Here is a 14,468-nt window from a genome sequence, read left to right as displayed (position 1 = left end):
GACACAAACTCTCAGAACTTATGGGACACAGCAAAAGCAGCACTGAGAGGAAAATTTATAGCTTTGCAAGCACACATCAGGAAGGAAGAAGGAGCTTACCTGAGTAGCTTAATGACACAGCTAATAGAACTAGAAAGTGCTCAACAAAAGGACCCAAAAATAGGAAGACAGAAGGAAATAACAAAGATGAGAGCAGAAATCAATGAAGTTGAAACCAAAAAACAATCCGAAAGATCAACAAAAGCAGAAGTTGGTTCTTTGAAAAAATAAACAAGATTGATAGACCACTGGCAAACCTAACAAAGAGAGAGAAATTTGATAACTCATATTAGGAATGAAAAAGGAGAGATCACTACTGATATGACAGAGATTCAAAGGGTAATCAGAAACTACATTGAGAAACTCTACGCCACCAAAAATGAGAACCTGGAAGAAATGGATAAATTCTTGGACTCTTATAATCTTCCACGGTTGAAGGAAGAGGATGTAACATATCTAAACACCCCCATCACCATTGATGAAATTAAAATGGTAATCAAGTGTCTGCCCAAAAACAAAAGCCCAGGCCCGATGGATTCACTAATGAATTCTTTCAAACTTTCCAAGAGGAACTACTACCAATCCTGGCAAGACACTTTCATGAAATTGAACAAACGGAAATACTTCCAAATAGCTTTTATGAAGCCAACATCACCTTGACACCTAAACCAGACAGAGATGCAAAAAAAAAAATTACAGACCAATATCGCTGATGAATGCAGATGCAAAGTTCCTCAACAAAATCCTGGCAAATACGATTCAAAGCCTCATTAAGAAGATCATCCACTACGATCAAGTTGCTTTCATCCCAGGAATGCAAGGATGGTTTAACATCCGTAAATCTATCAACATAATACACAACACCAATAACAAGAAAAATAAAAACCACATGATCATATAAATAGATGCAGAGAAAGCATTTGATAAGGTCCAACACCCATTCTTGATCAAAACTCTCAGCAAGATGGGAATGGAAGGAACCTCTCTCAATATAGTTAAGGCCATCTACCACAAGCCAGTGGCAAATATTATCCTCAATGGAGAAAAACTAAAAGCATTCCCTCTAAATTCTGGCACAAGACAAGGCTGTCCTCTCTCACCACTCCTATTCAACATAGCACTGGAAGTACTTGCTATAGCGATTAGGCAAGAAAAAGATATCAAGGGAATCCAGATAGGAAAGGAAGAAGTCAAGCTCTCACTGTTTGCAGATGACATGATACTCTACTTAGAAAACCCTAAAGACTCTACCAAAAAGCTTCTAGAAACAATAGACTCATATGGCAAGGTGGCAGGCTACAAAATTAACACACAAAAATCAATGGCCTTCCTATACACCAATAGTAATAAGGATGAAATGGACATTAAGAAAAAAACTCCATTCACAATAGTGCCACACAAACTCAAATATCTTGGAATCAACTTGAATAAATATGTGAAGAACCTATACAAAGAAAACTATAAAACTCTGCTCCATGAAATAAGAGAGGACACACTAAAAATGGAAACACATACCCTGCTCATGGATTGGCAGGATTAACATCATCAAAATGGCAATACTCCCCAAGGCATTATACAGATTTAATGCTATCCCTCTAAAGATACCCGTGGATCAGGCACTTTTGAAATTCATTTGGAACAATAAACACCCTCGAACAGCTAAAACAATCATTGGGAAAAAGAATATGGGAGAAATTACTTTCCCCAACTTTAAACTGTACTACAAAGCAATAGTTATCAAAACAGCATGGTAGTGGAATAAGGACAGGCTCTCAAATCAGTGGAATAGGCTTGAATACTCAGAAAATGTTCCCCAGACATACAATCACCTAATTTTTGATAAAGGAGCAGGAAATCCTAAATGGAGCAGGGAAAGCCTCTTCAACAAGTGGTGTTGGCACAATTGGATAGCCACTTGGAAAAAATTGAACTTAGACCCCCAGCTAACATCATGTATGTAGGTAAAATCCAATTGGATTAAAGACCTCGATATCAGCCCCAAAACCATAAGATATATAGAACAGCACATAGGCAAAACACTCCATGACATTACAGGCATCTTCAAGGAGGAAACTGCACTCTCCAAGCAAGTGAAAGCAGAGATTAACAGATGGGAATATATTAAGCTGAGAAGCTTCTGCACCTCAGGCACCAGGATACAAGAGCCACCCACTGAGTGGGAGAAACTATTCACCCAATATCCATCAGATAAGGGGCTAATCTCCAAAATATACAAGGCACTGACAGAACTTTACAAGAAAAAAAAAACATCTAATCCCATCAAAAAATGGGGAGAAGAAATGAACAGACACTTTGACAAAGAAGAAATACAAATGGCCAAAAGACACATGAAAAAGTGCTCCACATTACTAATCATCAGGGAGATGCAAATCAAAACAACAATGAGATACCACCTCACACCCCAGAGAATGGCACACATCGCAAAGAATGAGAATAAACAGTGTTGGCGGGGATGTGGAGAGAAAGAAACTCTTATCCACTGCTGGTGGGAATGCCATCTAGTTCAACTTTATGGAAAGTGATATGGAGATTCCTCCAAAAACTGGAAATCGAGCTCCCATACGATCCAGCTATACAACTCCTAGGAATATACCCTAGGAACACAAAAATACAATACAAAAACCCCTTCCTTACACCTATATTCATTGCAGCACTATTTACCATAGCAAGACTCTGGAAACAACCAAGATGCCCTTCAACAGACGAATGGCTAAAGAAACTGTGGTACATATACACAATGGGATATTATGCAGCTGTCAGGAGAGATGAAGTCATGAAATTTTCCTATACATGGATGTACACGGAATGTATTATGCTGAGTGAAATAACTTAGAGAGATAGAGAAAAACACTGAATTGTCTCACTCATCTATGGGTTTTAAGAAAAATGAAAGACATTCTTGCAATAATAATTTTCAGACACAAAAGAGAAAAGAGCTGAAGTTCCAGCTCACCTCAGGAAGCTCACCACAAAGAGTGATGAGTTTAGTTAGAGAAATAACTACATTTTGAACTATCCTAATAATGAGAATGTATGAGGGAAATGGAGAGTCAGTTTAGAGTACAGGAGGGGAGGAGGGAGACTTGGGACATTGGTGATGGGAATGTTGCACTGGTGATGGGTGGTGTTCTTTACATGACTGAAAGCCAAACACAATCATGTATGTAATCAAAGTGTTTAAATAAAAAAAATTATGAGACACAGCAAAAGCAGTAATTAGGGGAAAACTCAGAGCAATACAGACCTATGTCAAGAAAGAGGAAAATAACAAAACTAACAGTTTAAAAGATCACCTCAAAGAATTGAAACAACAGCAACAGAGAAATCCAACCACAACCAGAAGGCAAGAAATAATAAAAACCAGAGCAAAAATAAACAACATAGAAACTAAGAAAACAATACAAAAAATCAATGAGACCAGGAGTTGGATTTTCGAAAAAATAAACAAGATAGACAAACCACTAGCAAAACACACCAAAAAAAAAGAGGGAAAACACCCAAATCAGTAGGATCACAAATGAAAGTGGAGAGATTACAACAGAACCCCAAGAAATACAACATATCATGAGATCATATTATGAACAACTATACTCAACTAGGCTAGAGAACCCAGTAGAAATCGACAGATTCTTGAAAAAACACCATATTCCAAGACTGGAAAAGGAAGATCTAGAAAGCCTAAATAGACCAATCACCTCAGAGGAAATTGAAGATGTAATTAAGAAACTCCCTAAGAACAAAAGTCCAGGCCCAGATGGATTTACAGGTGAATTCTATCAAACATTTCGAGAAGACCTACTACCACTTTTCCATAGGCTCTTCCAAACCATAGAGAAAACTGGAATCCTCCCCAATTCCTTTTATGAGGCCAATATCACACTCATTCCCAAAGATGGCAAAGACACCACCAAAAAAGAAAACTACAGACCAATCTCACTAATGAACATAGATGCAAAGATTCTCAACAAAATCTTAGCAAACCGAATGCAGCATTTCATCAAAAAGATCATACATCATGACCAAGTGGGATTTATACCAGGAATGCAAGGTTGGTTAAACATATGCAAATCAATCAACATTATACATCACATCAACAACAAGAAAGACAAAAATCACATGATCATATCAATCAATGCAGAGAAGGCGTTCGACAAAATCCAACAATCTTTCATGTTAAAGACACTCAGCAAAATAGGGTTAGAAGGAACCTTCCTCAAGATAGTTACAGCTATCTTGAAAAGCCTACAGCCAACATGCTTAATGGTGAGAAACTAGAAGCATTCTCACTAAGGTCAGGAACTAGGCAAGGCTGTCCACTCTCTCTCCACTCTTATTCAATATAACCTTAGAAGTCCTAGCAATAGCAATCAGACAAGAGAAGGGAATCAAAGGAATCCAAATTGGGAAAGAGGAACACAAACTATCTCTATTTGCCGATGATATGATGATATACATCGAAAATCCTAAAGAGTTCACAGTAAAACTCCTAGAAACAATTGACCAATACAGCAAAGTGCTGGATACAAAGTCAATACACAAAAGACAGTAGCGTTTCTATATATAAACAACAAAGTCGAGGAGAAATTAAAAATACAATTCCATTTAAAATGGTATCAAAAAATATCAGGTACCTAGGAATCAACCTTACAAGGGAAGTGAAAGTCCTATACCAGGAAAACTTCAAAACGCTTCAGAAAGAAATTGAAGACGACCTAAAGAAATGGAAGAACATCCCATGCTCATGGATAGGTAGAATTAACATAGTCAAAATGACTATCCTACCCAAATTACTATATAGATTTAATGCAATCCCCATACATATCCAGACACTATAGTTTAAAGAAATAGAAAAATCAATCACAAATTTCATCTGGAACCACAAAAGACCCAGGATAGCCAAACACATACTGAAAAACAAAAAGCTGGGAGGCATCTCCTTACCTAATTTGAAACTATACTATAAAGCCATAGTAATCAAAACAGCATGGTACTGGAACAGAGACAGGACCTCAGACCAGTGGGTCAGAACAGAATTCCCAGACATAAACCCCAAGATAAACATCCAACTAATATTTGATAAAAGAGGCAAGAATCTGAAATGGAACAAAGAAAGCCTATTCAACAAATGGTGTTGGTACAACCAGAATGCCACATGTACGAAAGTGAAGATCGACCCATACCTCACCCCTTATAAAAAAGTTAACTCAAAATGAATCAAAGACCTTGAAATCAAACCCGAATCTATAAAGCTTATCGAAAATAAAATAGGAAGAACACTTGAAGACCTATATATCAAAAAGGTCTTTGAGAATGGAGCACCAATGGCAAGAACGTTAGCATCAAATATAAATAAATGGGACTACATCAAACTAAAAAGCTTCTGCATGGCGAAAGAAACCATACTTAACGCAAGAAGACAGTTAACAGAATGGGAAAAAATCTTTTCACTCGACATATCAGATAAAGGGCTGATATCTAGAACATACAAAGCACTCAGAAAGCTGAGCCCCCCAAAACCAAATAAAGCTATAAAAAATGGGGAGATGAAATGAATAGACACTTCTCTGAGGAAGAAAGAAGGATGGCCAACAAACACATGAAAACATGCTCACCTTCACTCATCATCAGAGAGATCCAAATCAAGACAACTATGAGATACCACCTTACACCAGTGAGGATGGCTCCACATCAAAAATAATGGGAACAACCTTTGCTGGCGGGGATGCGGTATGAAAGGAACTCTCATCCACTGCTGGTGGGAATGCCTCCTAGTCCAACACCTATGGAGAAAAGTCTGGAGAGTGCTCAAAGAACTCAGAATTGAGCTGCCATTTGACCCAGCAATTGCTCTCCTAGGCATATACCCCCAAGCTGGAAGGACATTCATTCAAAAATAAGTATGCACCCCACTATTTATCGCAGCACTCAGTATAATAGCCAAATCTTGGAACCAACTTCAATGTCCAACAACAGATGAATGGATCATTAAGATGTGGTACCAATACACAATGGAATATTACATGGCAGTAAGAAACGATACAATCACAGACTTTGCAGCAACGTGGATGGACCTAGATCATGTTATGTTAAACGAAGTAAGTCAGAAGACAAAAGATAAACACAGAATGGTAGCACTATTCTGAAGCACCTAGAACATATATTTTATACACAACTAATACCTAACAATCAAATAACAGGGTCTAACAGGGTAGAAACTCCAAACACTGTAATAGTCAACATATACTTGCGACCAGTGTCCAAAATACATGAAAAAGGAACAACACAAACTCTTGACTACAAATTATACCACAAAGAAAACAGCAACAGCAGAAACAGCAGCATAGAAAGAACAGGTAAGTAATCAGCCTTCTACAACAAAGGCCCACAATAATCCCTTAGAGATCATATACAGGAACAAAGGTATAGAATACCACGGGAAATCACTGACTGTAATGGAATCATAGCATAACACTAAGTTTTAATGCCTTTATCTTACTATATTTTAAATAAACCTCTCAGCTTTTCTGTCCACAAGCACCCTTGGATACAAAGGGGTGGACAAACTATGATGGCAACTCGGGTTACCACACGAGATACCATACCTAGCTTGCACTACGAGATGGCCCCGAGAAAACTAACATATACTTTATCCCTAGGTTATACCTTCTTTTAGGAATTGAAGCACGTGACCAGTCAGACCATCGAAGCAGTAACTGCAACGTACAGACTTAAACTACAGGCTCTATTCATCGAACATTCAACCACACTAGCATTCCCTTGCTATTCTCTCCTCTCTTCTCCTCTCTACTTTCTTTTTTATTATTTTTTTCTTTTCTATTCTTCTCTTTACTTTTGTCCTTTTCTCTTCTCCCTTTCTTTCTAATGTATTTTCTCTTTTCTCCCTTAATACCCCTTTCATATACCTTCCCCTTTCTCCCCTCTGGAAATCCAACTATCTCTTCACCCCTCAATCCCATCCAGATCTCCCACCATATTAAAACTCCTCACACTCGGTCCTTAATCTATTAGGCATCAAGATCGACCTCCTACCCAACGAACCAGTATCCAGCACCCAGGCGAGGTGACACCCAGTCAAACCCACACCGCATCTCCTGCAAGAAAAGACAGCCAACTCCCCTGCAGACTCATGCTGTGGGGCCCTCCCTACCAACTCCCCCTAACATGGACTGTTTCTTGAATCCGGACCTAGGTCCAAAAGTACCCCCAATGCAAGAACTCTCCCAAGACCTCCCTGCCGCAAATTTTTACCAATGTGAAGAAGGTCAGGGGATGTGATAGAAAGATGCCTGGGAACCCACACACAAGAAAAACCCAAAAGACAATGGGAAAACCTGTACTTCCAACATAAGCATAAGACCTGTAATACACCACCTCTTTACCTGCTGTCCCCCAAATGTAAGGCAGTCTTTTGCATCACTTTGGTCCTTTAAAAACTTCACTAACTCATATTATTTCTTTTTTTAATGTCTGTCCTACATATACACATGTGAGCACATACATTTTTATTCCCTTTTTTTTTAGGTTTCTTTCTTTCTTTTTTTTTTCTTTTTATCGTTCTTGGGTATGTGACCTGTTTCTCTTATCCCCTCTGTCCACCCCCAAATACACCGACAATATAATGTAGCACCATTTCTCCCTGCAAAGGCACAGTAAAAAAAAGGGGAAATCTTATATATAAAAAAAGAGCTCTTATCTACTAGAGATAGGAACTCATAGTTGTTTACAATACAGGGATACTTCCTACCCTGAAAATATGTCATGCGGAATCAACTTAGACCTCAGAAGATTAGATACCATTCATCCAGCCTTAAACCCTGGATCCCAGACATAGAAACTGCACAGTTCTTCACAACAGCTGCAGGAAACAAATCCCATCCGGGACAGCCTTAATACTGCGGGGTCACCAACAAGGGCCAGCTCTAATATGATATCCTGACAACGAGGAAAATGTGAACAACTTGACCTTAGAGCAGATTAGCCTACCTTACCAGCTAACAACAAGACAAAACCAGAAGACTTGTCACCCTTTGGTAGGTCCAAAAGCCAAGATCGCGATTTACAGATGACTGGCTGCTAGAACCATGACCAGACTGTATACATCTTGGGTCCAATAAAAAAGCCCTAGTTTAGGGTTTGAACTTTGACCTGCACAATAAACATGATCCCCAGTTCCAAAGGTCTGGCAGAGACAAGTGTAACGGAATGGGGCTTCTGGAAGCACAAAGAAAGATGCTATCCTAGGTGCCATCCTAGGTTCAGTGCAAAGACCAAGATCACCAACCACATAAGATGGATTAAAATGACGCTGAGGGAACATAACCTCTAGAAGCACAAAGACTGACTTCATCATAAGTCCCACCGTAGGATCTGTGCAAATACTGAGACCCCTAGACACAGAGGTCTGATTGTATCACCCAGGACAGGGCAGAAGTCTTCCACACACCACAAAAGCACCACCGGGAGAGTAAATGATCCTAGAGTCTATAGTTGATCCCATGACAATATACTCCAAGGACGGAGAAACCCCATATTTGTTAGGCCAAGTGAATTCCTTTTCGAATGACCCCAGTATTTACTGTGCCAGGGCAGGAGGGAAAAAAACAAAAATACAAAAAGCACAAAACCTTGGTTATTTTTTTGTATATTATTTTTTTATCTTCACTTATTATTATTATTTTTTTTATTTACCTATCTATTTTTGGTCGATTTCTCTGTTTGGGTGTGATTATTGAAATTGTTGTCCCCAGTTATACTTTTTTTCTCTTCCTTTCTTTTCTTTCTTTATGTGCTATGCCATGTTTCTTATTTCAAGACCATGGCGGGGTTTTTTTGGTTTTGTTTTGTTTTTTTGTTTTGTTTTTGTTTATTTTTATTTGTTTTGTTGTTGTTGAGTTTTGTTTGCTTGTGGTTTTTGTAGTGCTTATCGATATAACTGGAGTCTCCACTGGGTATTTGACACTTCTTTTGGTACTGGTGGAGTGTCTCACCTTCTTTTTCTCCTTCATCTCTCAAATTGTTGATGAGAGCCCCTAGAAGGATTCCGCCCATTTTCGGTGTATTAGACTCTTACCCCAGTTTATTACTTTTCTCTTTTTCAAACAAAACCATGCATCTTTAACTAGCTAGTCCTGCCTCCAGTTACGAGGGGGAAATAAGGGAGACATCAAGACCAAACAGGTGCAAGACTACTAAGTAGTAGATCAGATACAGAGGGGAACACATATTCTAGCCGCCCTGGGGGTGAGGGAAGAGGAAATGTGAGGGAGGACAAAAATGGAAGTGTAGGGAGAACAATTTGGTGATGGGAATCCCCCTTGATTTTATGTAAATATGTGCCTAAAATAATATTGTCAACAATATGTAAGTCAATATGATCAAAATAAAAATTATATTAAAAAAAAAGGACTAAAGGGGCCGGGCAGTGGCGCTAAAGGTAAGGTGCCTGCCTTGCCTGCGCTAGCCTTGGACGGACCGCGGTTCGATCCCCCGGTGTCCCATATGGTCCCCCAAGCCAGGAGCAACTTCTGAGCACATAGCCAGGAGTAACCCCTGAATGTTACCGGGTGTGGCCCAAAAAAAAAAAAGGACTAAAGCAGTGATAGTATCTTACTATAAAGGATTCCAGATTTTCATACAAAGAGAATCTAACATTCATTAAAACAATTATAGAGACTAGAGAGATGATAGTCTAAGAATGTGCTTTGTATATGGGATGCCTGAATTCAAACCCCACTACCTCTTGGTTCCCTGAAATCTGAGCTGGAAGCAGTCCCTAATAAAAAATTTAAAACTAAGTATGTTTATCTTTCCTTATAACCTCCCAAAAATATGACATATGAATGTGAAACCTCAAAATATAAATGTTCAGAGCCTGAGTGATAGCAGAGTGGTAGGGCATTTGGCTTGCACGCAGCTGACTCAGGACGGACCTCGGTTTTATCCCCGGCTTCCCATATGATCCTGCAAGCCAGGAGCGATTTCTGAGCGCAGAGCCAGGAGTAACCCCTGAATGTCACCAGGTGTGGCCCAAAAACCAAAAAAAAAAAAAATAGTAATGGAAATGTTTAGGTGCTAGGATAAAATATAAAAGAAAAAAACTCTGTAAAATGGCAGTTCAGTTAAATGATAAATATATACCTACCATAAGCTCAAACCATTTAATTCAAGAGAAATTTTTGTATACATATAAAGACTAGTTAAAAATAGCAAATTTAAAATAGGACCCTCGATGTCCAACAAAGTAAATGGATCAACAAATCTTTTTTGTTTTATGTTGTTTGTCTGTTTTTTGCAAGGTGGAGGACATACCCAGAAAAAGTAGTCAGGGCTTACTCTTGGCTCTGCATTCAAGGGTATCTCCTGGTGGGCTCAGGGGACCATATGAGATGCCAGAGAGCAAACTCAGGTCAGCTGAATAAAAGGCACATGCTTTACCCATTACACTACTTCCCAGACCCCTAAATCAACAAAACTTAGTAATTATAATCACAGTACATATACTTTTTAATATATAAGCTTACACTTAGTTATTATAATCACAGTATATACACGTATTATCATTCTCATTGTTTTAAACTTAGCATTTCAGTGTGTGGTCAATAAAATACTGATTTTATTTCATTTAATAGGATTACACCTTAAAACTATCATTAGTGATCTGCACTTACCAATTTTATTTGGGGAGAGTAGGATGTGGGGTCACACCCAAATGTGCTTAGGGCTTATTTCTGGCTCTACACTTAGAGATCAGTCCTAGTGGGCTCAGGGAACCATATGAAATGCCAGGGACTGAACCCGGTCTGCAGCGTGCAAGGCAAGCACCCTACTTACTGTGCTATCACTCTACACCCCAGATCCCAACTTCTTTCCAGTCAAATTTAAGACTGTATTGTAGAAGAAGTATGCATTTCATTGAGACTAGAGAGAAACCACAGGGGCTAATGTGCACAACATGGACCCTATGGTCCCCCAAGGCACAAAGTCTTAGCTATACCACAGCCTCTAGCCCTTGCACTGAACCAGAAGTCCAGTTCGGTGAGAATCACTCAGGCCTCCTGAGCACTATTTGGAGATCCCCTTAAAAGAAAAAATATCAAGTCTAGAGCAATAGTACCGTGGGTAAGGTGTTTACCCTGTATGCAGCTGACCCGGATTTGATCCCTGGCACCACCACATCTGGTTCCCCAAGCACATGGGGAGAGACCTCTGAACAAGGAGTGATATAGAACACTACCAGGTATGACCCCAAAACTACAAAAACAAATATGAGCCTTTTCATCTTTCATAATAGAAAATACGTCTTATTATTTAGTTTGATTTTTATTTTTTTATTTTGAGGAGGGTCACACCCGGCAGCGCTCAGGGGTTACTGTTGGCTCCACGCTCAGAAATTGCTCCTGGCAGGCTCGGGGGACCATATGGGATGCCAGGATTTGAACCAATGACCTTCTGCATGAAAGGCAAACGCCTTACCTCCATGCTCTCTCTCCGGCCCCAGTATAGTTTGATTTTTTTAAATGATCTTTAAAACTTTAGACTTTCTATGTAACTGTTAAACTGTTTCACAGCCAGGGAGTCTCTAGTAGCAATCAGTAAGCTTGAAATGACATAAAAATGATTTCTAATGTATGCTATGATAAAGCATAAAAGCTCTTCACTCAAACTTCTTAAGGGGCTTTTGTCCAACACAAAAAAAAGTTATATGATCTTGGGACCAGAGATAGCATGAAGAACTGAAGTATAGAACTAATACAAAATTAGAGGGCTCTATTCTCAGTACCACATGTTTCTTTAACTATCACTGGAGTGACCCAAGAGGTCTCCAGCACTGTTAGCCCTAAGCAGGCCAAAATACCAGCAGGAATAGCCTACCGGTCACCACAGCATTACCTGGGATAACTTAAAAAAAAGCCATGACCTTGAAAGAGATCTGAGCTCCCAGTCTATCACTAGGTACATTAAGAAAGAAATATACATATAATACTTTATGTATTATTAACAGCAAAGAACCATGTTGAAAGAAAACAAGTAGAAAATAATGAAATGGTGAGGATATAATAGTCATGGATTCATTCCTACATTTAAAAAACATGAAATGTGAGGCCGGGCAGTGGCGCTAGAGGTAAGGTGCCTGCCTTGCTTGCGCTAGCCCAGGACGAGCCACGGTTCGATCCCCCGGCGTCCCATATGGTCCCCCAAGCCAGGAGTGACTTCTGAGCGCATAGCCAGGAGTAACCCCTGAGTGTCGCCCAAAAACCAAAAAAAAAAAAAAAAAAATGAAATGCACTGTTATGTGCTAGGTGCCTGTGATATACGATTAATACTTCTCCTATCCTTGCACTTTTGGTTAATATGTACTTGAAGAAATGCACTGAAGTTACCAAAGCTTCCCACAAGATAGATTAAGATGTCTAGTATATAAAAACCAAGAACTGTTAACTAGAAGCAAAAAAGACTAAAACGGCAATGACTAGTTTGGGATTACAGCCAAACTGAAATCTTTAAACAGAAAACAAAGATGATCAGGGTAATACTGTTAAAACATAAGTTGCAGAAATATAACTTACACATTCAGATAAAAAATCAGAATGACAACTTCAAGGATCATATTCCTGAATGGATGTAATCAGATATAAAAACCAGGTTCTGAGCAAAAGAAAATCACCTGGTATCCAAAATTAAATTGGCCACAGTTGTTCTTCAGAATGTGTGTTCCACCAAATTTCCTGCTGATATTTCAATATCTAACATAAAGATATTAGAGTAGGGTTCTGTACTTATGAGGGTAAAGTTTCTTAGAGTGGAGAAGCAATGACAGCCAGAAAAAATAAAGCTAGCCACAAAGATAAAATAGAGCATGCACCTCAGCACCTACGTTCCAGGCACTGAGATTTCAGGTACTAAACCAACCAACTATCCAAAATTTTGTCTCCTTGCGGAGTTTACAAGCCAGTGTAGGTACGGTTTAAAAAGAGACTACTACATGCCATATGGTGATATAATGCTAAGAGAAACCAGTCTACAGTAAGGAGTGTAGGTGTGGTCAGAAAAACCTTCATTCAAAAGGTGACATCTGAGTAGCTCTGTTATTAATGCTTCATAGTACACTTGATGGACTACTAACAAAGGTTAGCCCAAGAAATCAAATTGTACTCATAGAATATTATGAGTATGCAGTTGTGATTTCCAGATTGTTCTTCATACAACTTGTTTCCCCTGAAGGGAAAGATCATGACAAGGGAAGTCAGAGATTGGTAAGGAACTAGGCAAGTTCCTTAACAAATTAATTAACCTGCCTAGAAGGAAACTAGACCTGATTCAATCACTAGTACCACATGGTTGCCCCAAACATCACCAAGTCATCCAGCACTGAACCATTGATTCAGTTGGCCAAGAATCACCAAGAGGGGCCATTGAGTTTCCTGGCTCCCACTTGAGAGACCCCTCCCCCACCAAAGAAAGGATCGATCTGGGAATAACATTTTCTGTTATCTGTTATACTTGAACATTTGTACTTACTTAATTTTTGTATTTATGGATAGTGTCCAAAGTTCAAAAAACTTACCTATTAAAGATTTAATATTTTCTAAAATTAAATCACTAGTAACATTTCCAGATAAATCTTGTCCCAATTCAGCAATCAGCTTGGCATAACCTTCATTCTCTTCTCTTAACAAATTGAACTTCTGCTGCTTATAACTGAAATTAGATAAATATCACAGAGGATAAAATTCATTTTGATTAAAAGACTGCTATGAGACTACTGTTCTCATTTGTTCTTACATATAACAACCTTTAAAACAGTTTTTTAGGGACCGGAGCTATGGCGCAGCAGTAGGGCATTTGCCTTAAACACGGCTGACCCAGGAGACCTCGGTTCGATCCCCTGGTGTCCCATATGGTCCCCCAAGCCAGGAGCAATTTCTGAGTGCACAGCTGAGAGTAACCCCTGAGCATCACTGAGTGTGCCCCCCCCAAAAAAAAAGTTGTTTAGCTCTATGTGCATATTTTAGGATAAAAATAGTGGTTCGGGCCGCGGCATTTGCCTTGCAAAAAGTCAAAAAGTCAGTCAAGGACCAAAGGTGGTTGGTTCGAATCCCGGTGTCCCATCCCATATGGTCCCCGGTGCCTGCCAGGAGCTATTTCTGAGCAGTCAGGAGTAACCCCTGAGCAACGCTGGTGTGGCCCAAAAACAAACAAAAAAAAATAGTGGTTCACCTACTCTAGCAGCCCGGGGGGTGATGGTGGGGGATATGGGTTACAGGAAGGGAATGGGGATGGGGGGAGGACAAATTTGGTGATGGGTATTCCCCTGATTCAATGTTAATATATACGTAAAATACTACTGTGAAAGATATGTAAGCCAATATGATCAAAATAAAAATTAA

General features: G+C 39.3%; 1 protein-coding gene across 1 annotated transcript in view; it reads right to left on the bottom strand.

The window, feature by feature from the left end:
• Positions 1-14,468, bottom strand: part of THOC2 (THO complex subunit 2) — a 131,658-nt gene that overhangs the window by 76,954 nt on the left and 40,236 nt on the right. Inside the window, exon 7 of the mRNA XM_049767072.1 lies at positions 13,646-13,779. Within this exon, the coding sequence (XP_049623029.1) occupies positions 13,646-13,779 (134 nt within the window). The remainder of the gene's footprint in view (positions 1-13,645; positions 13,780-14,468) is intronic.

Source organism: Suncus etruscus, chromosome X (assembly GCF_024139225.1).
Source record: "Suncus etruscus isolate mSunEtr1 chromosome X, mSunEtr1.pri.cur, whole genome shotgun sequence".
Classification (NCBI taxonomy): Eukaryota; Metazoa; Chordata; class Mammalia; order Eulipotyphla; family Soricidae; genus Suncus; species Suncus etruscus.
Note: the sequence above shows the minus strand (reverse complement) of the source record. Positions and strands in the feature narration are given on the sequence as shown.